The sequence below is a fragment of the Balaenoptera ricei genome, chromosome 7 (assembly GCF_028023285.1).
Source record: "Balaenoptera ricei isolate mBalRic1 chromosome 7, mBalRic1.hap2, whole genome shotgun sequence".
Lineage (NCBI taxonomy): Eukaryota > Metazoa > Chordata > Mammalia > Artiodactyla > Balaenopteridae > Balaenoptera > Balaenoptera ricei.
In genome coordinates, this window is record NC_082645.1 from 58,649,780 (window position 1) to 58,676,395 (window position 26,616).

At 34.6% G+C, this 26,616-nt stretch overlaps 1 protein-coding gene across 6 annotated transcripts in view; it reads left to right on the forward strand.

Moving 5' to 3' along the window:
• The window catches only part of UBR3 (ubiquitin protein ligase E3 component n-recognin 3), a 225,790-nt gene that overhangs the window by 56,493 nt on the left and 142,681 nt on the right, over positions 1-26,616 (forward strand). For all 6 annotated transcript variants that reach the window (XM_059928068.1, XM_059928071.1, XM_059928069.1 and 3 more), the window contains exons 6-10: positions 7,378-7,444; positions 12,060-12,190; positions 13,327-13,555; positions 19,693-19,872; positions 20,470-20,603. In XM_059928068.1, the coding sequence (XP_059784051.1) occupies positions 7,378-7,444; positions 12,060-12,190; positions 13,327-13,555; positions 19,693-19,872; positions 20,470-20,603 (741 nt within the window). The remainder of the gene's footprint in view (positions 1-7,377; positions 7,445-12,059; positions 12,191-13,326; positions 13,556-19,692; positions 19,873-20,469; positions 20,604-26,616) is intronic.

A 26,616-nucleotide genomic window follows, 5' to 3' on the forward strand; every position in this document is an offset into this window, starting at 1 on the left:
AGTTGATGCTGACTGTGCACAGGGAGCTCAGCCTGCATGTGGCTTTTCCAGTATGGTGGTCTCAAGTTGTTGGGACTTCTCATATAGCTACGTCTTCTCCCAGGATGAGTAGCTCAAGAGCAGAAGCTGTGGAGCCTCTTCTGAGCTAACCTTGGAAGTTACGTAGTATCGCTTCCACTGCATCCTGTTCCTTGTGAGTTGCTAAGATGGGCTCAGATTCAATGGCAAAGGAGGTAAATCCTGTCTCTCGAAGGGAGGAGTGTCAAAGAATTTGTAAATACATTTCAAAACTTCCACAACCAGTATGTGACATTTGCCATTCTTTTCCCTGGATTCTCTTGATATCCTAGAAATGACTCGTGATTATAGCTAAATAACATACCAATAATTGAGTATGTATTTTTCCATCTATTTCAGTGGTACTTGTCTGTTGGGAAAAACTATAACATGGTAATGAAATACCACTGTAGCTAGAAATGGCTACTGTAGGGTTTTAACTAAGATCACAAAGTTTTCCTTAAGTATAGTAGTTATTATTGTACCTCAAGAGAGTGAAAGCTTATATTTGAAGTTGTAAGAGTTTTAAAAAAGTTGATCTTTACCTTTGTAAAACAAAAGGGGATATAATAAAGTTTTACAAGCATTCATTGCAGTTTAAGGAACAAAATATAGTTTTGAATTTAATTAATACTGAAATTATTGAATTTATACTGGAATTATAAATTTGCATTTAATTTATACTGAAATTATAAAATTAGTGTAACTCTTCTGCTAATCTCTTCTTGGGGTCTCCTATTCTGCTTTTATTTTTTAAATGAGAAACATTATTTTAATAGGACCAGTGACCTACATGGAAAAAGCTTCCTTTTGTGCCTAGATATCATAAATAAGAATTAAGTTAATTGAGTTTTAGTGTGATATATTTAGAGGGAAAATACAAGAATTTCCACCTACTCACTTAAAAACTAATGATATTTAAAAAAAACTAATGACATTAATATTTTAAATTTGTATTGTACTTCTTTTCAAAGCACTTTTTACATATATAAATGGTGAAAATGGAAGCAAATTAAATTTAATAAAGGATGGAATAGATAAAGGAGAAATTAGATGAAAGGATAAGGTAGATGGAAAGAGTATGATAGAAGAAGAGTACCCAGATACAGATGTTCTTGAACAAAAACCTATTTTATGCCATTTAAAAATTTCGTTAAAGCTTTTAAAGCCATATTGCATTTTAGTTTGCAACTACAGGCACAAATGATTGTTTGCTTTTAGTATTTATATTTGAAATTTAATGAAGAGCTGAATGTGTCTTAAGGATTGGAATTTCTACACCCTTACCTTACAGGCCCATGGGATTATTGAACAAACCCTTTTTGTGATTTCATTCTTATAATTTAACAAATTATATAAAAAGGAAGACAGGATGAGAAGAGGGCAGTGACATCTCAAAAACTACTATAGAGAGGGAATTGTAACAATTTAAAAAATGTTGTAAGTTAGAATTGGAAGAGATCCTAGGGGTAATCTAGTCCTACCACTTTGTTTTAAAAATGAAGAAACAGGTTTGAAACTCTTAACAGCAGCAAGATTTTCCCTGTTTGTAAAGTTTTACTTGAATGGGTATACTATTACTGTCTACTTAATTTTATTCACACAAGTTGTGTCAGGTATTTGTCCCTGCTGTCCCTAGAGTAAGAGAACATTATGTACTCAGCAGGGCTATTTATACACATGACATTCTTCATACTACTATTTCTTACTCTTTTTTTGTGTAGCTAATATGTAATAAGAGTAGAAAATGTTCTTTGTGTTGTATGGAACCAAAAAGAAAAGAAAATAGGAGCACATTTTAACTTCATTAAGTATTTTAAAATGTAAATTTGTGTTTATTCATTTTTTTGTTTAGATTTATTTATAACCATCACATAATTCAGTTCAGAAGAAAATTATCTCTAGAATTATATGTACGTGGGTGTAATAGAGAGTTTCTTAGAGAAAATAGGACCTCTTAGATCAAGATAGCTTTTCAAGGAAAGATTATATTCACTGTGGCCATTACCATAGCAATGTCCATTTTTCTGTGTGCAATGACCAGATCATTAATCTCTGTGTGAAATCATTTAAAACACTTTACCCCCTGTGTAACTATAAAAATATGAATGTTTGTTGTGGAAAAATTGAAAAAAACAGAATAAAAAAAGAAAACATTTACCTTCAGCTGTGCTATCCAGAGATAACCATTGTTTATTAATTTTGCTTGTTTACCTCTAGTCTTCTGTTTTGCATACTCTTACATAACTGAGAAATAAGCACTTAACAAAATAAAAGTTACTATGTAGATGTGCTGTCGATATTCTTGCCTTTATTCAAGATAGAATGCAATGAAAAGTTAAAACTAATTTGGTCAAAACTTGCAGCAAAAGCAGGATTATTGAAATTGAAAGCCAGAGTAGCTTTTCATAAATGAATAGGTAAAAGAAAAATACTGTTTTATTTTGAGGTATAAGATTTGATTTTAATTAGTTAGTTATCATAAATTACATTAAAGGTAAAGGGTAGGGTGGGGAATCACAGAAACTTTTGGTGAGAAGGCCTTAGAAATATCTAATATATTTCTTTTCCAGTTTAGGAATTGATTTTACAGCATTCCTGACAATTGGTAACCCTCTCCATAAACACTTCCAGTGGTTGGGAGCTTACCCAGTTTATGAAGCAACTTGTTCCTTTGTTTGATAGCTCTAATTATTAGGAATCTCTTCTCAATACTGTGTTAAATATTACAATTTTCACACATTTCTTCTTGTTTTCCCCTGTAGAAATATTTTAATTTTTACTCCCATAAGACACTCCTTTAAGACACCCCTGCTGTTCATAGCTCTTTCATCTGTTTATTCCCTTTTAAAATCTATGATCTGATTTGGTATAGAGTCATAAGGACATCTTGTCATGAAGCATGTTGTGGCTTCCTTAAGGCCCAAGGTTTTTTGTTAGCCTTTTAGCAGCTATGCTAGACTGTCGCGGGAGCCCCAGTGGTCAAATGAAATGCCCAGGTCCCCCACCCCACCCACCCCTTCACCTCTCAGACAAGTTTGAGAGCTCCCTCTCTGCTTTGTATTTGTAGAATTGATTTAAAGCAAACAGTCTCATATTACAGTGGCTTACATAAATGTTGTTTTCATTTCATTCTAGTCTCTCAAGATCTCCTTTGGATTTTATTTTTATAACCTTATATGTTCCTTTTAGCTTTGTGTATTCTGTATTAACATTCTCTGAGTATTGTTTTAACCAGCTGTGAATTTACTTGACTTCGTTTTATGGAGCTCACATTTTTTTTCATCTGTCCAGTAAATTCATCAAAGAAAGAAAGAAAGGTTAATTTGGGTTGAAAAACCATCTGTAAATTTTGCAGGGTAGGAGTTTGAATCTGATTTTTTTTTTTTGGGGGGGGTCTTCTTCTCTCATTTTGGACTTGTATATGTATTTTATGCCTGAAACACACATAGCAATATTGTCTACTTCTGTGCCCAGGAACTAGTTAAGGTTTGGAAAGTGTTTCTGAGGGCTGTACAAATGCTGTCTGGGTTGAGGTTATTTATTTCCTCTTTTGTCCGCTGGACCATCATTTTCTCCCAGGGTTCTGTACTGTTTTCTCATGGATAAATGGGAAAGAACTATAACTCCCTATCATGAATTTGGGGTGGGTGGGGTCTTGTCATGATAACGGAATTGTTTTCATCTTCCTTAATGCCTGAATATCCCACCACTGGAAGTTATTCCTGTTTGTTAAAAGTTTTGTTCTTTCTCAAAATAAAAAAAATGGGACTTGTAATAGGTAACACAGTAATCCATTGTCTTGAGCAGATTGTTGTAGTTAGGATTGGCAATCAGAATTAGTATTAAAAACATATTTATTAGCTTAAAGCTATAATTCATTGTCATCGTTGAATAAATAGAAAATTAATATTAGCAAAAAGATGAAATTACCTATTACTTTATCACTTAGAGGTGACTTACTGTAAATAAATATATTCTAACAGATTCTATATATAGTATATTTTAATGGCTCCATGCTATATATGCTGTTCAGTAACCTGCTGTTCTTACTAATGGTAGTTTTGAACATCTGTAGCAAGGGCTATATTTTAAGAGATTTTATTTGTGTGTATTATCAGTACTTAAATGGTTTCATACTCCATATGCTATTCTTCATAGCATGTTTTTTTTTTTCTCATTTGTATTAGTTTGTAATAGTTTTGTAATAGTTTGTAGTTGGTAATAGTTTTTGAACATTTATCTGGTTACAGTGAATATAGTGCTCTAGTATTGTGTTTTTTTTTTTTTAATTTTTATTTTTTTAATGCTATTCTTGTCTGCCTACATTCTTTTTATGTATGCGTGTATGTATGTATGTATGGCTGTGTTGGGTCTTCGTTTCTGTGCGAGGGCTTTCTCTAGTTGTGGCAAGCGGGGGCCACTCTTCATTGCGGTGCGCGGGCCTCTCACTATCGCGGCCTCTCGTTGCCGAGCACAGGCTCCAGACGCGCAGGCTCAGTAATTGTGGCTCACGGGCCGAGTTGCTCCGCGGCATGTGGGATCTTCCCAGACCAGGGCTCGAACCCGCGTCCCCTGCATTGGCAGGCAGATTCTCAACCACTGCGCCACCAGGGAAGCCCTCTAGTATTGTTTTTCTTCATAGGATATATGTGTGCTATAATTTATTTACCTAAACCCCTGCTCTGCTGTTGGAAACCAAAGATTTTTTTTTCTATTATAAATAACATTGTGATGAGTATCTATGCATATAGTCCCTATTCACTTGTCTGATTATTTTTTCAGGATAAATTCCTAGAACTGGAATTTCTGTTCCAGTGATAGATATACTTTAATGACTTTTGACATGTGTATTGACAAATTGCCATTCAGGATAATAGTTTTATTATATACTCTCTCAAGCGATGTACAAGAGTACACATTTTCCCACCAGTTTAGATGGAGATAAACTCCCTTCCTAGCTGAGTTTGATATCTATGATGATGTCAAGCTGATCTTTGTTTCTAGACTTTTGTCATTGTGCTTTTATTCATGGTGTCTTCTTGGAATGACTTTCCTTTCCTTTGCTTGGCTAATTTTACTTGTCCTTTAAAGTGTAAGGTTGGGAAATTTATAAAACTTGTATTGCCATGACTATTGCTTGATCAAGGATACTCTTTTCATAGGAAGTTTGTATTTGAAATTATGAAGTAATCCTAACCTGGAATATAACATTAGAAGTTTTTCTTTTTTTTTTTTTCTTTTCTCTCAGGGCTGGGAGAGCAGTTTCATAAATGGCTGTTAGCTAAAATCTCAAATTTTAGAACCTTCTGGGTCTTGTGGCATAGTTTTACATTCTTATGTCTGTCTTTTATGGCTCCAAATTTCATACTGGTTGAGTTTCTCTAAGGGCAAGGTGAGGGTGGCAGAGGAAGAGGAGAGTGTAGTTTGACTGTCAGTATTGCTGCCAGGTAGACCATAGAGGCCTGGCTTTAGTAGGAATTAACAGGGAGAGCATATTGAAGTGCTTAGTAAATGCTGAATGACTGAGCTAAGTAGTGTCTTTGGGTAACCCCAGACTGGTCCTGAGGACTGATGCTGGACTTGGCAGAAACCTGGAGTTAAGTCTGTGGTGCGCAGGCCAAGGAGACTACACCAATGGGCAGAGCAGCAGCTTAAAGCCGAGGCTTTTCTGCTTTGGAGATTTGATTTAATTGAGCAAGTGTCTGGGAATTTGTACCATGCTTCTAACCTGCCACCAACATAATTGGTTAGCACAACAGACTGTGTGCCAAAATGCTACCACATGTCTTTATAATACCAGTTGGCTCATAAATGTTTGGAAATATAGGAAAAAGCTGTCAGTATAACATGGAAGTTTTGGATTCCTATGCAATCTTTCCTAGCTCAGGAGAGCTGGGATAGTGGGGTAGAATCATATCCTTTAGCTGGAGGGGAAAAAACCCTGAACTGTGAAGGCAGCAGGAACCTTTTTAGCAACATTCAAAGGAAATGAGAAACGAGCATCTGCACCCATGGCTCCCTCCCTAAGAGGCACATCGCTAGCCTCACTGTTGGTTTCTCTAGTAGCAGGCTGCTTCCTCTGCTCCTCTCCCCTCTGTGTTGTCTCAGCCAGCTAGCTTCCCACTTTTTTGTTGTGGTAGGTTGTTAACATCCCCTGAGACAGCCTCAAATCACTCCAAGATGTTTGCCTGGGCATCCAAATGATCTCCCCAGGTACTGATTATTGCTTCTGTTACTTCTTTGGTTACAAACTTTCTAGGTTACAAAATAGGTTGTGAGTGGTCTGCCCCTCACCCTTTTATTTCCTATAAGCCTTTTTTTTTTAATTAAAAATTTTTTTAAATTTTATTTATTTATTTTTGGCTGTTGTTGGGTCTTCGTTGCTGCACGTGGGCTTTCTCTAGTCGAGGCGAGCGGGGGCTACTCTTCATTGCGGTACACGGGCTTCTCATTGCGGTGGCTTCTCTTGTTGCGGAGCACGGGCTCTAGGCGCGCGGGCTTCTGTAGTGTGGCACGCGGGCTCAGTAGTTGTGGCTCGTGGGCTTAGTTGCTCCACAGCATGTGGGATCTTCCTGGACACGGCTCAAACCCATGTCCCCTGCATTGGCAGGCAAATTTTTAACCACTGCACCACCAGGGAAGTCTGCCTTGTTGTTTTTAATGTGAGGTTTTTTTCAGGAATGGATATATCACATGTGAGCAGAAATGCATGTATTTTCTTCTTGGCTTTTTTTCCTAAGCACATTTTAATTTGTTTTTATTATTATTTTTTTGACTGTCAACTCCAGCTTCTAATATGCTATGCTTATTTTTCAGAACTTGATCTCTTGAACTCATTTTGTTTGTGTTAGACTCTTCAAAGCCTTTCCTCTATTCATTGTTTTAACCGTCTTCTCCTTCTCTCCTTCCTTCCGATGCTAATCTGCTCCCTCCTCACCTTTAGCTTCTTTGATATTATATTTATAAGGTTAGGAAAATTTTTATTTTGGCATTTTGGGGTATTTAAGAGTCTTTCATTAGAAGCACAGATTAAGTTCAAGAACTCTTATATTTTAATCCTAAGGATTTTCATATATTTTATATTTATATATTTTATATATTTTAATTATAATGCTAATTTTAAATTTAATTTTCAATTTAAAGTTAGCAGCATTAAAATATATTTTATGACAGCAAATACATAAAATCGTTGGTTAATAATATGTAAGCATGCCTATATTTTATATTTAACATAATTTATAAGCATATTTATATTTACATAAAATGTATAAATTCATGAATAGGACTATAGATAATGCTAATTTTGTTTTTCTCCAGGAGGATCAGGATGGGAGTCAAGGTCTGGGCAAGAGAAAGAGGGTCAAACTAAGCAGTAACACCAAAGGTATTTATATTTTGTTTTTTCCTTGTATAAAAAAAATGCTTAATCATTAAGAGCACTTGAAGGGAGAGTAATGTTATTAGCTTTGTCTAATATGGAGAAAGTGTTGTTAGAGCATGATTGTGGGGGACCTCGAAAGCAAGTAAAACCCTTACTGTTGGGATTTTGTTCATTTGTTTTCTTTATAAAATGAGCAACATCATATTTGAGCCAGAAAAATAGTCTCTTCATTGAATCTTTGATTTGGATCCAGCATATTTGGTGTAAAGCTTTAATTTGATTTAAAGGATGAGCAAGAGGGAGATTTTGGGTGTTTGTGTGAGAAAAAGTAACAAGAGTGAAAGAGAGTGAGAATGAGAATGAATGGCACTTACCACATATTAAGGGCTCAGAAAGGACTCAATACATATTGTTGCAAAGGAAGAAGTAGATATTGCCTGTAGTGAGGGAATAGATTAGTAATAAGTAATATATATTGAACTTTTTTTTAAATGACACTTTTAATTTAATTAATTAATTAATTAATTATTTTTGGCTGTGTCGGGTCTTCGTTTCTGTGTGAGGGCTTTCTCTAGTTGCGGTAAGCGGGGGCCACTCTTCGTCGCAGTGTGCGGGCCTCTCACTATCGTGGCCTCTCTTGTTGCGGAGCACAGGCTCCAGACGCGCATGCTCAGTAGTTGTGGCTCACGGGCCCAGTTGCTCTGCGGCATGTGGGATCTTCCCAGACCAGGGCTCGAACCCGTGTCCCCTGCATTGGCAGGCAGACTCTCAACCACTGTGCCACCAGGGAAGCCCTTGAACTTTTTATATATGCTAGACATAGTGCTAATCACATCACATGCATTGTGTCATTTAATTCTCCAAGTAACCATATGAAGCGGGTTTTATTATTATTACTATTTTATGAATGAGGAAATGGAGGCATGTTAGGTTTAACAGCTAATGAGAAGTAGGTCCTTAGTTCAAATCCAGAGTTTAAATGCTTTGTCACTATATTTTCTTGACCCTCCCTAAAAGCTTTTCTAGAGTACTTGTTATTAGTTGCCTGTGCTCTGGATTTTTGCCATGGATTTCCAAATCTTAACATAGTCTATTTTCTGGGTTAGTATGGTCTGTTAGAAAGTCTCCAGAGGTTAAAATATTATTTTGATGAAAAGATTCTTACTTCTGGTGCTAAGTGTGTCTTGTGGAAAGTTTAGGACTGCTTGGAAGGTGGAGCAAGCAGGCAGTTTCCGTTGAGGCTCATTTTGTAAGTCTGTACTTAGTTACTCATGTTGTTGCATTTAACTTACAGACTGTTAGCAAAGGGCATGAAATTTGATTTGCTGGCCAACATGCGCATTTTCCCTTTCTTCGTGGCCCAGCAGAGAACCTGTAATGCCTGAAAGAAATTAGAAATCCATATGGCTAACTGGCCCCTTGACTTACCAGAGTTGTCCATGTGTTTACCTGAGTCCTTGAGACACATCTGAGTTGGAAGAGATTGTTAGGCATATACTTGAGTTTAAGCTTCAGGGAAGTTCAGAAAATACCTGTTACGGCGTAAGAGGTCATTGTTTTCCTTCAGCCTGGTCAAAGTCTGGCTGAAGTTACTTTTTATGCAGACTTTATGTTGAAGTTGATTTTCTATTATATGAATTTTTTTGCATTTGAGGTTGATTGTTTTCTCTTCCTTCCTCTACTGGTAAGAAGTGGTATAGAGATTTAAGACTTGATCAGTTATCATGTTTGGTTTAAGTATGTATGTGGAAGAAGTGGCTTTTGAAAAAGTAGAAAGTGAGGCTTTTTGAATTAGTAGAACCTCTGTTTTCAAAAAGTGATTGTTGCTTTTGAAAATGTCTGAAGTTCAGGGAGTGGTTTAGTTTTTGTAAGAATTTGATTCAGCAGTTTGAAAGTGAGCTGAAAATAAAACATGTAATGATAGGCAAGAGGAGAGGCACTGTGCTAACAAACACATCACTGCCTATTCTCAAAACCGCAATTTTAAGGGTGAAGGGCCTAGGCCTAGAGGGCTTCAGCTAACATGGCCAAGATTATTGAGCTCGTGAGTTGCAGAGGCTGGACTCTATTGTCTAAATTAAATGCTGTCATGCATTTGTACCACATACTGATTCTTCAAAAATCTCTTTTTACAATTTGGCTTGAGTTGTTTAGGCGTTGTAAAGGTCATGACAATTTAATCAAGATTTTAAAGGTAAATAATCATACGTAACTAATGGAAGCATTTCTAACCACATTTCCATAACATAACATGTAAAACACATAACACATGCTTTAAATATCTTGGGAAACTGATATCATTTATTTTAAGAATAACAGTGAAGACATTGTGGGTTTTTCTCCCTTTTTTTTATGTCTGAAGTTAGAAAAATTGGATTGTACATAACTGCAGCCATTTTCAGCATAACTGCAGCATTTTAGTAGAAGCCATAGCTTTTCTGGTACGTTCAGATTGTTTTATTTATTTAAAACAAAGTTAATGTATCTTTCTTTTTTAATGCTTGACATATAATAATTATGGTAGCTTCAGGCTTTTCTTTGGCTAATACAAGCTTGCAGAGAGTTATAACTGAATTTTAGGATAAATACTGCTAGTTTTGTTCAACTTTGTAATTATTTTCAGAAGCACTTCTCTGTGAGGGTTTTATTTTTTTGGTAGTCTGTGAAATTTTCAGTCATGTTAGTACCAAGTGAATTTTGAGAATTAAATTGGCTTCAGCAATGTGTGTTGTGGATTATATTCTAATTTTTAATTGTAATCCTTATATTCCTGTCACCTGATTCATTTGGTCCCTAATTTTATTACTTTTTTGGCTTTGAATCTGTCAGCTTGTGCCTTTGAATATATTTTACCTCATTTCTTGCAGGACTGGTTTATGTCTCTTTTTAAATCATTGCCGTATCCTGGGAATGATCTATTTCAGGAGGAAGAGATTTCTGTTTTACAAGTAGAAAATTCTGAGATTTGGAAAATAAAGAATTATTGTTTCCAATAAAGGGATGTGTAGTGTAATTGTATTTATACTTTTACTCCTACTACATACGGCTTATACTAAAGGCACCACTGAAAGGGAATTAGGTAGGGGATTAGCAGATACTTTGGTCTCTCTGTAATCTAAATCGTAGTGTCTCTAGATTAATGAAATTATTATTCTGAAATCAATGGGTTATTAATTATTAATCGAACATGGGGTTAAAATTACATCTAATTTTAATATCTGATTCAAGTCTTATTAAACTCAGTGTTTTACAAAAGAATCAAGAGAGTGATTAAATACTGAGTTGTTACTCTTTTAGACCTGTTACCTGAGGAGATGTGGTATGAACACATTACTCAATAATAGAAGAACTGTGACACTGGGGTAGGATTGGGGTAAGGTTAATTGAAAAAACTACAGGGTTACCCTGCAAGACTACTTCAACTGTGATATAGTTAGGGCTGTACCTGAGTATTTTGGTTCATGTGATACTGGTTTTTCAAATCTTTCATCTAACTCTAGTCTCTGCTTAAGCACTGTCACTGAAACAGTCCATTCATAGTTGACACTTGATGCCCTTATCTTCTTGATGCCCTTATATAGAGCTGATGATCCAGAGCAGTATCCCAAGATAATTTGCTCCAATAAAGATTAATAGAATTTTCTAGTTCATTTTGAGGGGAAAAAAATTAGAGAAAGTGAGAGAAAGAGATAGCCAAAGTATTAAAAATATTCAGTTCACACTTTGCTGTACACCTTGAAACTAACACAACATTGTTAATCAACTATACTCCAATGTAAAATAAAAATTTAAAAAATTTCAATTCATCATATAGCAGTTGAGACCTTTTTGTTGATTAAGCATGGCAAGGAGGCAGAGATAAGCAAGAGACAGCCTAACCCTCAAGGAGTGGCACTTGGCTTTAGAAAATAGACTTTCCAGTAAATAATTTTATTCCCCCCTTTGAATACCTTTATTCAAAAGGGGCATGCATTTCCTGTTTCCTCTATGCATGAAGAGGGCATCTTGAGTCCAGTGCAAGTAAGCATATCTAATGTTCTATGTGTTTCCTGGTATGTTCCTACCAGAAGAAAGTAACTGCTTCTGTATACTAGAGTAAGCAATGCACTAGTGATTGTCTTCTCTAGTGAAGTTAATATTTCATTTATGAAGGATAATTTTAGAGAAATGAATTATTCATCCATAAAGATTTTTTTCAAAAATAAAAAATTTAGATAACTTTGGAGTTTATGTCCTTAAAAGTATGTTTTTAGGTTAAAATTACTATTACTATTTTAAATTAAGTGCCATGAATATTGTTCTTGTAAGATAATTGTTTTAAATCTTAGTAGAAGTTTTAGATAAATGGCTTATGTTTAAGGGCAAGTAATTACTTATTTTTCTAGTAACTGCTTTATATTAAATTATAAGGATTAAGTATTTTACTATTTATATACTGTGGACACTATAGAAATTTAGCTTGATATTGTTAGCATTATCATTTGAATTATTGAAAGGATAGCCTTAATTTTTAGGTACGTTCAGATGTTTGAGGTTGATGGGTTATTAATCATAGTAAGGTTTACTGAGATGAGCAACTTAAATCATTAGGGTGATAAATTTTATTTTTCTTATGTAGATCAATCCATAATGGATGTTTTGAAACATAAAAGTTTCTTAGAAGAACTATTGTTTTGGACTATAAAGTATGAATTTCCTCAGAAGATGGTGACTTTCTTACTCAACATGCTTCCAGATCAAGAGTATAAGGTATCTACATTTTTTCCTTCCTTTATGAACTTTGCTCCTCTTTCTTTGCCTTTTCAATACTAAATCTTTTTGATATATTTCTCAGCTCTGTTGCCAAAAGAGGGCCTGCACAAAAAGCACAGTATTGTAGATCTGAGTCAAAGCACCATTACAGAGCAGGATTTCTAAGGGTTGCCTTTGTGCATGAAACTTGGTCCAAAGGGATTGCTGGGGGACAAACAAAAACACAGTTGTACAAATAAATATGTAGTTACAGATTGTAGTAAGTTCTCTAAAGGAGAAAGGTACAAGGTGCTATGAGAATGTTTAATGGGGGCAACTGAATTTAGATTGTATGGTTAGGCATGGGAAAAGCATGGAGTTTGTAGCTGCTGGCCATGACTGTTAAAGACACAATGGTATTGACTCATGTACACATGTACATAGGTGAAGTCTCTAGTTTCAGAGGGTGTGGACTCACCTGTTACTACTGTATGGTTATGGCAAAGTTGCACAACCTAGTGTCTGAAAAGACAATAAATCATGCTATAGTTCTTATGGTTTAGGTAGTAAAGCCTCTTTAGGAGTGACACTTTAATAATGCTGTTATTTTGTGTCTTTATACCTGCTTAAGAAAACAATAGAGGAAGTGTATATGGTATACAGAAGAGAATATTTAGTCAGAATGGTGGTTGGCTTTCAGATCAAATAGGAAAAGATATTATTTCTTTCGGAGTAGTCATGTTGACTCACTTATTGTTTAGTTATATAAACAACTCTGATGGTTTTCAAGTGAGGCTTTAGATTTTGTTGTTAAAGTTGGTAGCACAGGACAAAGACACATACTTTGACATTAGTGAATTGATATATTTGTGAGCAAAGTGAAGATTTGTATTTTTAGACTATCTTTGTAATTGCTTTAAAACTTTAATAATTTAAAATGCATATTGAACATTTTTTTAACCATCAAAGTATTTTGCTAATTTTCCAAAAAAGGACAAATGTAAGCCTACCATCATTACTGAAATTATTTTTCCAGTTATCTTGGATATCATCACAAGCTAATCATAGCTTAAAAATGCTAGTATAATGTGTTGGAAAATGTGTTGTAAAACTTAAACTGTGTTTTTTTTCTTCCTATTTAAAACATTTTACAGGTTGCTTTTACAAAAACTTTTGTTCAGCATTATGCTTTTATTATGAAAACACTGAAGAAAAGTCATGAATCCGACACAATGTCTAACAGAATTGTGCATATTAGTGTTCAGTTGTTCAGCAATGAGGAGCTAGCCAGACAGGTAACAGAAGAATGTCAGCTGCTGGATATTATGGTCACTGTGCTGTTATACATGATGGAAAGTTGCCTTATTAAAAGTGAGCTACAAGGTAAACACAGAATTATTTTCACTAGTTTTATAAGTATACTTTGTATAACTAATCTTAAAAACTCCCTTTATGCTTAAAAATAGCTTTTAAAAATATTATAAAATAATACATGTTTGTTAAAGAAAAATTTATAAAAATTTCAGCAAAATTTAAAGAAAAACTTTAAAATCACCTATATTTTGTTATTCACAAATAACTTAATATTAACAAATATTTTGGGATATTTCTTTCTGTCTTTTTGTGTGATGTGAGTATATTTACAGATGCGAATATGTACTGTAAAATATGCTATCAAGTGTACACATCAAGAACATGTTCTTTCATGATTGCAGGTAGTAATATATGACTTTACCATTATTTAACCATTTTCTTATTAATTAGATATGTTTCTGTTTTTTTAATCATGAATTTGTTACTGTCAGCTTTAGACATTTTATATGCATATACTTTTATAATTTAAAAGTTGGAATAAATCTTGCCTTTTTTATATGTTCCTTTAGTGTGATATTTAATTTTCCTCCTTTATGCCTCCTCAAATTGCCATAACATTTCTAGGAATTCCTCCCATTCTTATTTCTTTGTGGTCTTTCATCTTGACTTCACCTCCTTGTAATAGTTTATATTATTTGAGTATTTGCTGTGTACTAGGCACTGTGTTAATACTATTTATATGTTGTCTCAATTAAGCTTCTGAACAACTCTCTAGATTGGCGTTATTATTATTTCCACTTTAAAGATGAGTAAATTGAAGTTTAGAGAAATTAAGTCATTTGCTGTAGATTATATAGTTAGTAGATGACAGAGCCAAGAAGGACTTTATATCTCCTGATGTCAGAATCTTTGTTCTTAGCCACAATACAGCCAGGCCAACATTAATAGGACTGTGTCTTAACTTGTTGGCACTTGGAGCTAAACTTAAAAAATAACAACAAATAATGCCTCAAATTAAATCTTAGGACCTTTCCATTCTCTTTGGATGGGAGATCTTATACTTGAGACTTGCCTTCTACTGTTGTCTCCTTTTGCATATCAGCTCCTATTTTCTCTTTATACTGATAGTCTGCCTATTCTCAGATGTAATACCATAGCCTGAAAATTTATATAGGGCTCAGTACAGGGCATGATGCCTTATATATAATAATAGCTTGCTAATAATGATGATGGCTACCATCTTTCGAGCACTAACTGTATACCATGCTTTTTTTTTTTCAGTACTTTATATGTATTATCTAATTTATCAGTAATTCTGGGGAGTAGATATTGTTCTTTCCATTTTATAGATGAGGCATTTGTGGTTTAGGAAGTTGAAAAGTCAGTGATCTATGGTTTTATAGCTGTAAGTGGTAAAGCTAGGTGTCTAACTCATACTCTGACCCACTGCGTAACTGCCTTCCCATTGTAGGTATAGTGGGAGAATAATACATTATTTACATTGAACAGTATACCTCTTTACCTTTTTAAAAGAAAAATTAAAAGCTGCTTTGTATTGTACTTTTTCTGTCTTTGTGTAGGATGACCTTTTCTTTCTTAGAGATTTAGCTACGTATATTACTTTCTCTTTTCTTTTTTGAAATAGTGTCTATCATCATTCAGCTATATCAGTGATATTCTTACGTGTAGAATTATATAATTAGAAAAGGACTTTTCACAAGTATAGTATTTTTAATTTATAAACTGGAAAACTTTAAAAAATTAGAAGTATCTACTCTTTTGAAAAGAATCTTGAGTCTATTTTCTTGACTAAGTGGTTTAGCTATGCTTATTTTATATGGTTTGCATTTCAGAGGAGAATGTTTGGGAGGAAGATGTATATGAGTCTGCCTCCCACTTTTTTCTATAGGCATCTTTCCTGAGAGAGTTTTTATGTTCATTTCCTTATCTTCCAGTCACTCATTAACCCACCTCAATCTAGTGTCTGCTTCCGTCATTCTATTGCTGTCTCCAAAATTGTCCATGACTCCAGTAGCCACATGTCCTACTTTCCCCAGAACAGCTCCAAGTTATGCCTGTTATTTTGACATCATTTTTCATACAGTCCTTTTTACTCTCAGAAGTGTCCCTGTTTATATGATAAATTATATGGTCACCCTTTCTATGACTACATGATAAGGAAGCCAGTGGCAACACTTTGGACCTTATCTTGCTTGATTTTCATTATCATTTTACACTGTTGATTCTCTGTTCCTTGTGTGGCATGAAACTATTTTCTACTTGTTCTATCAGTGTTGGTGTTTCTTGGCACTTGGTCTTGCTGTCTCTGTGTTTCTCACTTTTCCCATATTTTCTGAAATCGTATTACATGGTTTTAGTTGCTTTCTACACATACCTCCTTCTAATGCAGTTAGTCTGTCCTGGAAATTCTTACACAAATTGAATTTTCCAAAAGCTAAATAGCTATAAGTAACATTGCTAAGATCTTTAAGTATAAATGTATTTTTTCTAACAATAAATTACATTATTTCTAAGCCAAGTCTAAAACTATCTTTAGCTCCTATGCTGTTTTTTTTCCTCTTTCAAAAGTAACATAACATTTCATGTTACATATTTACTGGTTTTCTAAAAGCACCATATGTTTTCCCTGTTTTTACATGAAGAGTATTGGAATGAGCTTTAAATATATTGAACTAGCTACAGATATTGCACAAGTTCTTTATACTTCTTATTTTGTAATAGTCCCTATCTAGCCTTTGTATACATTGTCATTAGACAGTATTTGAAAATTCTGTCCACACTGTTAGTAAATGTAGGAGCTGATACAATGAGAATTCACATGGCCATAGCAATAGCTGAAGATTAAAAGGAAAAAGCCTCTAGTAGTACGTGCTCCCTTCCTTATACTTTTACTTTGTTGTATTCATTTCTGCACCATACTACTTTGTGATTCCAAATATAACTCATAACTTTCCATATCCCTGAAAGTTTACAGTTTGTCTTATGAAACTGTCTGTTTAAAATGAAACTTAAAACCATGTGTTGTGGGACTTCCCTGGTGGTGCAGTGGTTAAGAGTCCACCTGCCAATGTAGGGGACATGGGTTCGAGCCCTGGTCAGGGAAGATCCCACGTGCCGCGGAGCAACTAAGCCCGTGTGCCGCAACTACTGAGCCTGCGCTCTAGAGCCCATGAGCCACAACTCCTGAGCCCTTGTGCCACAACTACTGAAGCCTGCACACCTAGAGCCCATGCTGTGCAACAAGAGAAGCCACTGCAATGAGAAGCCTGTGCACTGTAACGAAGAGTAGCCCCCGCTCACTGCAACTAGAGAAAACCCGTGCAGCAGCGAAGACCCAACACAGCAAAAATAAATAAATTAAAAAAAAAATGGTTAACTTAAAAAAAAAAAAAAAGGAATAAAGTTAAAAAAAAACAAAACAAAACCATGTGTTGCATAACTATAGCAATGTCTGTAGTTGCTAATAATGCCAGATTGATCTTCTGTCCTGCATATCAAATTGTTTATTAAACTATATACTTTGGATGTCTACAAGCAACTCAGACACACAGTGTCAACACCAAAACCCATTCTGTCTCTATCAAGCCTGCTTCTTTTCTATTGCATTTGTGCCTGTGTGTGTATTTGTATATATGTATGTGTGTATTAGCACTCAAGTCGGTGTGTTGGTACCACTCTAACCATCTACAGAGTTCCCCAACCTAAAAACCTAGGAGTCATTTTTGACTTCTTACTCTTTGTAGAAATAGTGAACATCACCAGGTCTGTCATTTAAATCCTTCTGAATATCTTAGAATAGCCAATTCTTTTCATCTCTGCATCTTCATGCCAACACCATAGTTCAAGCCATCGCCATCTCTAGGCCTTCTACTACTAGTCATCAGCACCCTCCTGTATAGTCAGTCTCCACACTAAACATCTAGTCATGTCCTCTCTCTTAAAACCCCCTCTGTGGCTTGCCATTCTCTTCACATGAACTGCAAACTCCTGAAGCTGATTTATGAGGCCATCTAGACTCATTTGTGCCACCTATTCTCTGCGTTCTTTGTCCCAGTAATTCCATCCTTTTTTATACTGCTTCCTCTACTTAGAACACCATTTCCTCTCCATCTCTAGTTTATTTGGCTAATCCCAATTTCTGCTTCATTCTGTAAATCTCAGTTAAACATCACTTCCTCAGGAAACTCTTTTCCTGAATTGTAGACCAGTTTTATTTGTTCTTATGACTTCTTGTACTTTTCCTATTACAGACCTTACCACACCCTGTTTTCTTAGATATTAACCTCAGTGGAGAGAGAGACAATGTATAAATCTTGATTTATTTACCGCTTTATTTTCAGAGCTTACTAGAATACCTGACCCTCAGTAGGAGCTCAATAAATATTTGTTGATGAGTGAATAGCATTTAACACTGAATCATTGCTCTCTCTGTATCTATATTTGGAAAAGTATCAGTTGGATAAAAATAGAAGTTCTCATCATTTTATTTCATAAAAAATTCCAAGGTATTTTTCGCAAGAACAGTAGTATTTAAAGCAGTGTCAGGAAAATAGTGATTTTGATTAATTATATTCTGCCTATTCATCCTCTGATTTCAATTAAATAGAACAGTGATTCTCAATGTTTTAAAAAATTAAAAAATCCCAGCATCCCTAGGCACTGTCCCATCAGCATCAGCTGCTCACCAACTCACAGTGGCAGTAGTTGTCAGAGAGGGCGTTTCTGAATCTCAGGTGTGGGTAATTTATAAAAGCTCCCTTACTCCCACTTCCTCATTCAGTTATACCCTCTCTCATCCTGTTGTGGGTCCTGTTCTTATGTCTTGTTAAATTTGAGTTGGGTAAAGTAATTTCATGGACTGAAACCTAAATTTAATTTATGGAAATAAGTGCAGTAGAAGCCCTCTTCACTGATGAGTTTGACAATGAGGTGGTTATTTGAAAAGTTGGTTAAAGTGAGGCATTGTTAAAAAGTGATACATACGTATCTTAAACGGTGGATTTTAACTTAAACCACAGGAATGTATGTTTGTTTTCCAACCTTTTAATTTTGGGCAAAGCAGTTGTAAGGTATGGTTTTCTTTACTGGAGTTCTCCGTCGTCCTTCTTGTATATACCACATCTGTAAAGCAGCATCTGTGATTTTCATTTTCAGTTTCTTTAAAGTAGAGTAAGAACATAAAGATTTTCATGAAGCAATCTGAGTGCAAAATCCTTCTAGACTTTTGTGATTTTTCTCCTCCAAGATTTTCGTAGGCACTTTTATTGTCTTTCAAAAGCTTATGATCCAGTTTTTGTTATACCTCTATTTATGCATTCATATTTTATCAGATTATTTGTAACTTAAATTTTATAATTATAGTAAAAAGAACAATTAGTATGAACAGAAGCAAAAACAGACTCTGGATAAGCTTATACCTTGGGGCTTGTGTACTAGGGAATAGGCTACAAGCTTTGAGCATTCTGTGTATTATGGATATTAGTGTGTTTTACAGTGGGAATGGGGGGCTTGTTTGTCCAGTGAATCAGTTAAGCTGGAATAGGTCAAGAGAGCTAATGCATACATGCTATAACTTCTAATAGTAAAGTTTTTGTACAAACCTAATCCTCCCCATCTCCTCCTTCCAGCAATGTATTTAAACTTTGAGGATTTTTTTTTAAAGCTTAAGAGATTTATGTGTGTATTTTGTTGTTTCATTTTTGAAATACTGTGTTAAAAATTGTTTTTACATGTCCTTTGAATAGAAGAAAGCAATTAAATATATATCATTTAAGTCATACAGATTTGATTGAAAAGATAGAATGAGATTAATCTAGGGATAAAAACATTTTATTGATTAGAACTGAATATTGCATTATATCATTAAAATCAAGAAAATAATAAGGTTTTATAAACATGTAACTAAATATCATGTAATATGTTAGACATGTGGTAATAATTATTATAATGATGTGCTAAGTGTTATGTTAACATTTCATTTAATTCCCTTAAGATATGTGTCTTTTTCTGTTTTACAGATGAGGAAATTGATTCAGAGCTATGTAATATACCTAAAGCCATATAGTTATTAAATGGCAGGCTGGGGTTTCAATTTAGGTGACTCTGATTCTAAAATGTATAATCTGTATCATTGGTAAAACTATTTTTTTAAACTAATTTTTTGTGTGTGTGTGTGTCTATTTTAGATGAAGAAAATAGTTTACATGTGGTAGTGAATTGTGGAGAAGCATTACTGAAGAATAACACTTATTGGCCTCTTGTCAGTGATTTTATTAATATCCTTTCTCATCAAAGTGTGGCTAAGAGATTTTTGGAGGACCATGGTTTGTTAGTGACATGGATGAACTTTGTATCTTTCTTTCAAGGTATCAATTTCAGATTTTTAAATTTTTTTTTTTTTTTTTTAGTTTACAAAATGCCTAATGTTAAACTGTCAAACACTAATTAAAAGATAATAGCACATCATTCAGTTACATGTGAAATGTCTCATTTTAATTAATTGATATTTGTAAGTATTTTGATAAAGTGTTCATGAAAACATATCAGAGTTAGGAAGAAGGTCAAACTATTACATAGGAAATAGGAGTGTAGTTTTTAAAAGCATTTGAAAGCATTAATCTGGAAATTTCTAATCTGTTTTCTAAGAAAGACTCATAATACTTTCATAAAAATTTCAACCGGCATCAATTAAAATAGTTTTGACTTTATTTAATATATTCAATTATATTATATAAGAAAGAGACAGTTCACAAAATGTTTCTAAGAAAACGTAGTTTATAAAGAATTCCAAAAGGACCAGATTGTTTTATTTTTAATAATTTATTAATTTCTATATATATTGTGTCATTATGCCATTTGTATGCATTAAAATGTGTTTGGTACTAGGAAATATTTTACTTGATTTTTAATATCGGTGTTTATTTCCATTTGGCAAGGTTTATATCTGTTTTACTTTTTGCAAGGTATGAACTTAAATAAGCGAGAACTAAATGAGCATGTGGAATTTGAATCTCAGACCTACTATGCTGCCTTTGCTGCTGAACTTGAGGCCTGTGCACAGCCAATGTGGGGACTCTTATCACATTGTAAAATTAGGGTATGTTTTGTTAATTTCTGTGTTTACCTTTAAAATAATTATTTAAGAAAATTATTTGTGAAAACATTGATTTGTTTACTTGTGTGTAATAATATGCAGTGTTTAATTCTGAATTCACCTTGTTGACCTGAGACAGTTAATTGTTATTCTTAGGCAGGTTAGAATTCATTTATATAAATGAATTATCATATCATTCCAGCCTTCCCTTATTGTGAATAGTATTTGGAGCTTTATAAGTCTCTACATTCATCTTTATTGTTTCATTTTACCCATTATCAGTTAGTTGCCTAATGTTTCTTGTCTCTCAAGGGATGAGGATAGTCCTCAATAAAGTTTACACTTTTAAGACTCTAAGCACAAAATCAGTATACATTTCATACAACTTACAGTTGTTTGTAAAAAGAACCTAAGGGTACATAGCAACAACATAAATTCTTATAATTGGTTAAGAAGTGCTTGCTTATAATTGCATGCATTTATGTCTTTCTGTACAAATATATATTTTACCCTTGCATTTTAAAGTATTCGTTTGATGGGTCTCCAGAATCCTTGGATAGTTTGTTATCTCCTGACCCTACTAAACTAAGGACTTGACTAAGATTTTGCTGTATGGATCCCATGAAGTCCAACCTGCTAGCCTGTACCAATAAGCATGCTGCACAAGATTTTATAGTGGTCTTGGCTCTGCCTCTTTTGACTTAGGTGACTTGGTCAACTCATTTAAAACTATTTGAACTTGTCAGTCTTTCTCCTTTTCTTTTAAAAAACTAAAGGAAACAAAATAGAAATGGGACAGCAAAGCCTGTTCTTCCTCACAGGGTTATTATGAGACTCTCTTACATATATTCTTTAAATGTATGTGTTCCTTTAAGTGGATTTCTATTTTCTTTTTGAATTTTAGTTATTTTTTCATACAGCAGGTTCTTATTAGTTACCTATTTTATATATATCAGTGTATATATGTCAATCCCAATCTCCCAGTTCATCCCACCACCACCACCCCCCTCCACTTTCCCCCCTTGGTGTCCGAGGATTTCTATTTTCTCTCATGACTCCAGCTTTCTCTAAATGCAGATGACTCACAACTTTGTTACAGTCTAGCCAGGTTGAAATTTACAACAGCTCTGGTTATTCATGTAGATCTCCTTATAGGTTACATGAATTTTCTCAGGTTCCTAAACTAACTTTTTAAAAACATTTGTCTGTGCTGTGTTCTTTATGTCATTTTATGTATGGTGTTTTAAATGATGCAGTTATCCAATACAGAAACCTCCCCTTGCTGTACCAGGTGTGTTCAAGCTATAGTCAGATACCATGAATTTTCTCTCATACCAGAAATGTCTCTCTACCACTTCTTTCCTCTGTCTTTATTTATTTCTTTATATTTTTAAAATCTGGGTTGTTTCTTAACTGGTTTTCCTGCCTCTAGATTCTTCCTACTGTAATTTTTCCTAATACTGAAGTTACTGCTAAGCTCTGTGCTTATCTCTCCTTTGCTTAAAAATCATTCAAGTTCTTATGTCTACAGGATAATGTCCATATTTCCTATAAAGTCATTTAAGACCTTCCACAGTTTGCCCTCAACTTGTTTATCGTAATTCACCTTCCTATACCCCCTCTACCTCCGTGCCTTCATTGGATTAGCATTCCTCAACATGCAATTCCTTTCTTGATTCCAGTGGTTTTGTTCAAGTTAGTTCCTTTTTTGACAAATGAGCTCATTCTTTCTGCTTAGTCCAGTGCTTCTCTTATATGAGAATCATCTGGGAAGCTTGCAAAATACATGTGCCTGAGTCTCACTGTCAGAGATTTTGGTTTGATGTGCAGTAGGACTTTGGCAGTGATTCTAACTGGAATGAAGAACAATTAGTGTGAGCTCTTCAAAAATTGTACTCATAAGACTCAGCTGATATGTAATCTGCTCCTTTAAATTCTTTCATATTTATGATTCCAGTCTCTGTTTTTATAGTACCTCGTTTAATCTCCATTGTAGCATTTATCAAAAAAAACTGTCATCTAATATGAGATTCGTTTGTTCATTCATTCAAAAAAGTATCTATTGAATGCTGTTCGATGCCAAATGCTATCTAGATGCTCGGGTTTTTGGTGTCAAACCAAATAGATGTGGTTTTTGCTCTCATGGAGCAGTCTAATAGGAGAGATAGACATTAAGTAAGCAAGCACACAGGTTTATTTTGTAAGCTTTTGTAAGTGTTCTACAGGAAAATATCAGATTGCTATGAGAGTAATGAGTGTGGAGGCTGGTTACGTTTGAGGATCAGGGAAGGTCTTTGTGAAGAATGAAGAAGCCAGCTATATGAAGTATAAAAGTGGGGTTAGTGGTGGGAATAGGGGAGATAGTATGGAATAACCTACCTCCAGTAGGAAAGCGATTGGTCATTTTAAGGAGTTTGTGGCTGGAGCCACAGAACAAGATGGAGTTGGAGAGATAGGCAGGGATTGTATTATTAATGCAGGTTCTTATAGAACATGTTAATGAGCCTTAGATTTAATTTTAAGGACAAGCCAGTGAATATTTTAAAGTAGGGGTTTGATGTGATCAGATTTACATTTAAAAGATCCTTCTGTTTGCTGGAAAGACTGGATTGAGGGGAGCGTGGGGAGCATCATGACTAGTAGCAAATAGACCAGTTAAGATGCTGTGATAATAATCTAGGAAATTCAGGTTTGAAATTCAAGGTGCATTAAAGGTGCATTTTGGATATTGAAGATGTATTTTGAAGGTAGAACCAAAAGCCTTGGTGATGGATTGTATGTTATTGATGAGTGAAATAGACTTTTGGGTAACTATGTATGGAGGTAATTTTACAGAGGTGAAAAAGATCGATAGAAAAGGTTTAGAGAGATCACATTTAGTTTTAGATATGTTAAGTTTGAGATGACTCTGAAACATCCAAGTGAAAATAGTGAATAGTCAGTTGGATATATGAGTTTTGTGCTCAAAAGAGAAATCTGGACTAGGGTTATAAATTTTAGACCCTTGGGAATAAAAATGGCATTTATTGCCAGGGGATGGGATCACGTCAAACAGGGGGAGAAGAGAAATGGACCTTGAAGAAAAAACTAACATTTAGACATCAGAGAGGGAGAGGAGAAAAACCAGGAGAATGCAACATCATATAAGCCAACAGAAAAGATGGTGATTTAGGAGGGAGGATTGATACGATGTTGATATGAAAAGGTCAGTATTTTAGGAGGATTATTCTGACAACTGTGTTTAGGATGATTTTGGATTATAAGGCTGGGGCTATGTTTATCTATGTGATAATGAGAAATCATTGTTTTCAGGCAGTAGTTTATTTTTCAGTTTTGAAGGCCAGGATTGCAATGTGTTATGGTTTTCTTAATCTAAGAAGTGAAGACAACAGAGAGAAAACGAGCTCATAGTGTTCTGGTAGGATCTGAGAGTAGTTTCTTAGCTAAAGGAGCATCTAGTTCCTAGATAAGACGTTCTCTTGATGAGAGCCTACACTATGCCAGACATTGTTCTTTACATTATATTGCTTACATTATGTTTGTATCTAATCTTCATAGCATCTCTTATGAAGTAGATAGTATCATCCCTTTCTTTCAGAGGTTAAATAATTTGCCCACATTTACACAGCTGCAAGTGGAAGCTTGAGTTTGAAAACAAATCCATCTGATTTCAGAACCAGTGCTCTTTATCACTTTGCTATAATTGTCCCTTAGGCAAGATTGTCTAGAGCTTTTTAGCAGCAGTGTTGTCAGGTTTTAGAAATGTAAAGTAGAAGAAAGACTATTATTTTAAGTAAAACAAAGCTATTGCTTTATGTTTATGTTCTCTAATTATAAAATATAAAACTAAAGGATTAGCAATAGAAAAAAGGAACTTCACCTGATAGCTTACTTTCTTTGTCTGATTGCCCTGTATGCTATTTGGTTCTTGAAAATGCTAAGGGATAGTTAAACAAGTTATACTAGATTAATAACAGATAGCTTGGATAAAGGGATGGCACATTTCTAGAATTTTACTAATTTTTGCTTTCTGGACAGAACAAATAAGCTGTAAAATCTCCATCTAGTGGCAACTTTACATTACTGCAGGCTTGACAGAAGTTAAGTCTGGCCATGAATCTTTGGAGCGCTTAAGTAGTACTTGTCAGATGTAGTGCTAGACTGTGACATAGAGCATTTTATGTACATTATTTCATTTGCTTCTTCATAACAGTACTAGGAGGTAGGTAGTATTATGCCCGGTTTTACGTATGGAGAAACTGAAACTCATAAAATTCAAGTAATTTCCTCAAGGTCATAACACTAGTAAGTCACGCATACTGAATTTTTGGGGGTGGGTGTGATAGTGATGGGGAGGTGGGAGAGATGATCTGAACATGATTATTAAGTATGCTGTATTTAGGAATGGAATTAGTTGGTCACCTTTTTGAAGACTCTTGATATACCTACTTTTCAAATTGTTCTCTGGAAGAGTTTATCAGTTTACACTTGTGTAAAGAGGATATAGTGGTGTCCCTTTACTCAAACCTTTGATTAAATAGGAAAACATTTGGTTTTAAATGTTTCTTTATACATGAATTATCTGCAACTTTAGTTTGGTTATGACACATTATTTATGGTAACTTAAAGTGTCATTACATTTTTTTCAGTAAGAGAAAGGGAACAGAATGTATAAAATAATATTTTGAGAAGGATAAATCTCATATAGGATAGATTAAAACAGGGTGAGACTGTTGGCAGGGGAACTAGTTAAGTGATATTTTGTCTGAATGGTATCAGAAATAGGAGAAAATGGAAGTGAACCTACATGACAATATTGAGGAAGAATTAACAGGATATGGAGACTGAACTGGGTGAAGGAGAAGTAAATCTCTGAAGGAAAGGGATGATAATATCTACTTTATAAGAGATGCTGTATTAATTAACTAATTAATTTTGGGCCACATCCTTTGGCTTGCAGGATCTTAGTTCCCCCACTAGGGATCAAACCCACACCCTTGGCAGTGAAAGCACAGAGTCTTAACCGCTGGACCGCCAGGGAAGTCCCCAGAGATGCTATTTTTAGATATGGATGTGAGGCTTGTAGTTTTTTTTTTTAAAGTCCAGAGTAATTTATACATGTAGCTGATGAGACTGTGATGATACCTTTTATTCTGCATTGATGTCCCAAAATGTCTTTTTAAAAAAACTTTTTATTGAGATAAAATTCACATAACATAAAATTCACCATTTTAATCATTTTAAACTATACAGTTCAGTAGTTTATAGTATATTCACAAAGTTGTGCAGCTATCACTACTAATTCCAGAACATTTCTAAGCCCCCGCCCCCGGCAAAAAAGAAAACTCGTACCTCCCAATTCCAGCCTCCTCTCATCTACTGGAAACCACTAATCTCCCTTTTGTCTTTATAAATTTACCTAATCTGGACATTCATATAAGTGAAATCATATAATATGTGACCTTTTGTGTCTGACTTCTTTCATTTGGTATAATGTTTTCATGGTTTGACTATGTTGTGGCATTTATCTGTACTTCATTACTTTTTATGACTGAATAGTATTCTATAGCATAGGTATATCACACTTATTTGTCCATTCATCGGTTGATTTCATTTTTTGGCTACTGTGGATAACACTGCTGTGAACATTTGTATATGGATTTTTGTGTGAATGTATGTTTTCAATTCTCTTGGGTATATGAGAGTAGAATTGCTTGGTCATATGGTAATGCTGTGTTTAAAGTGGCTGCAGCATTTCATGTTTCCACCCGCAGTGTATGAGAGTTTCAGTTTGTCTGCATCCTTGCCAACACTTACTTTACATTTAAAAAATTATAGCCGTCCTGGTAGGTGTGAAGTGGTATCTCATTGTGACTTTGATTTGCACTTCCCTAGTGACTGATAGTGTTGGCATCTTTTCTTGTGCTTATTAGCCGTTTGTAGGTCTTCTTTGGAGAAATGTCTGTTCAAATCTTTGCCTATTTTTTTAAAGAGAGGCTATCACGATTTATTTTTC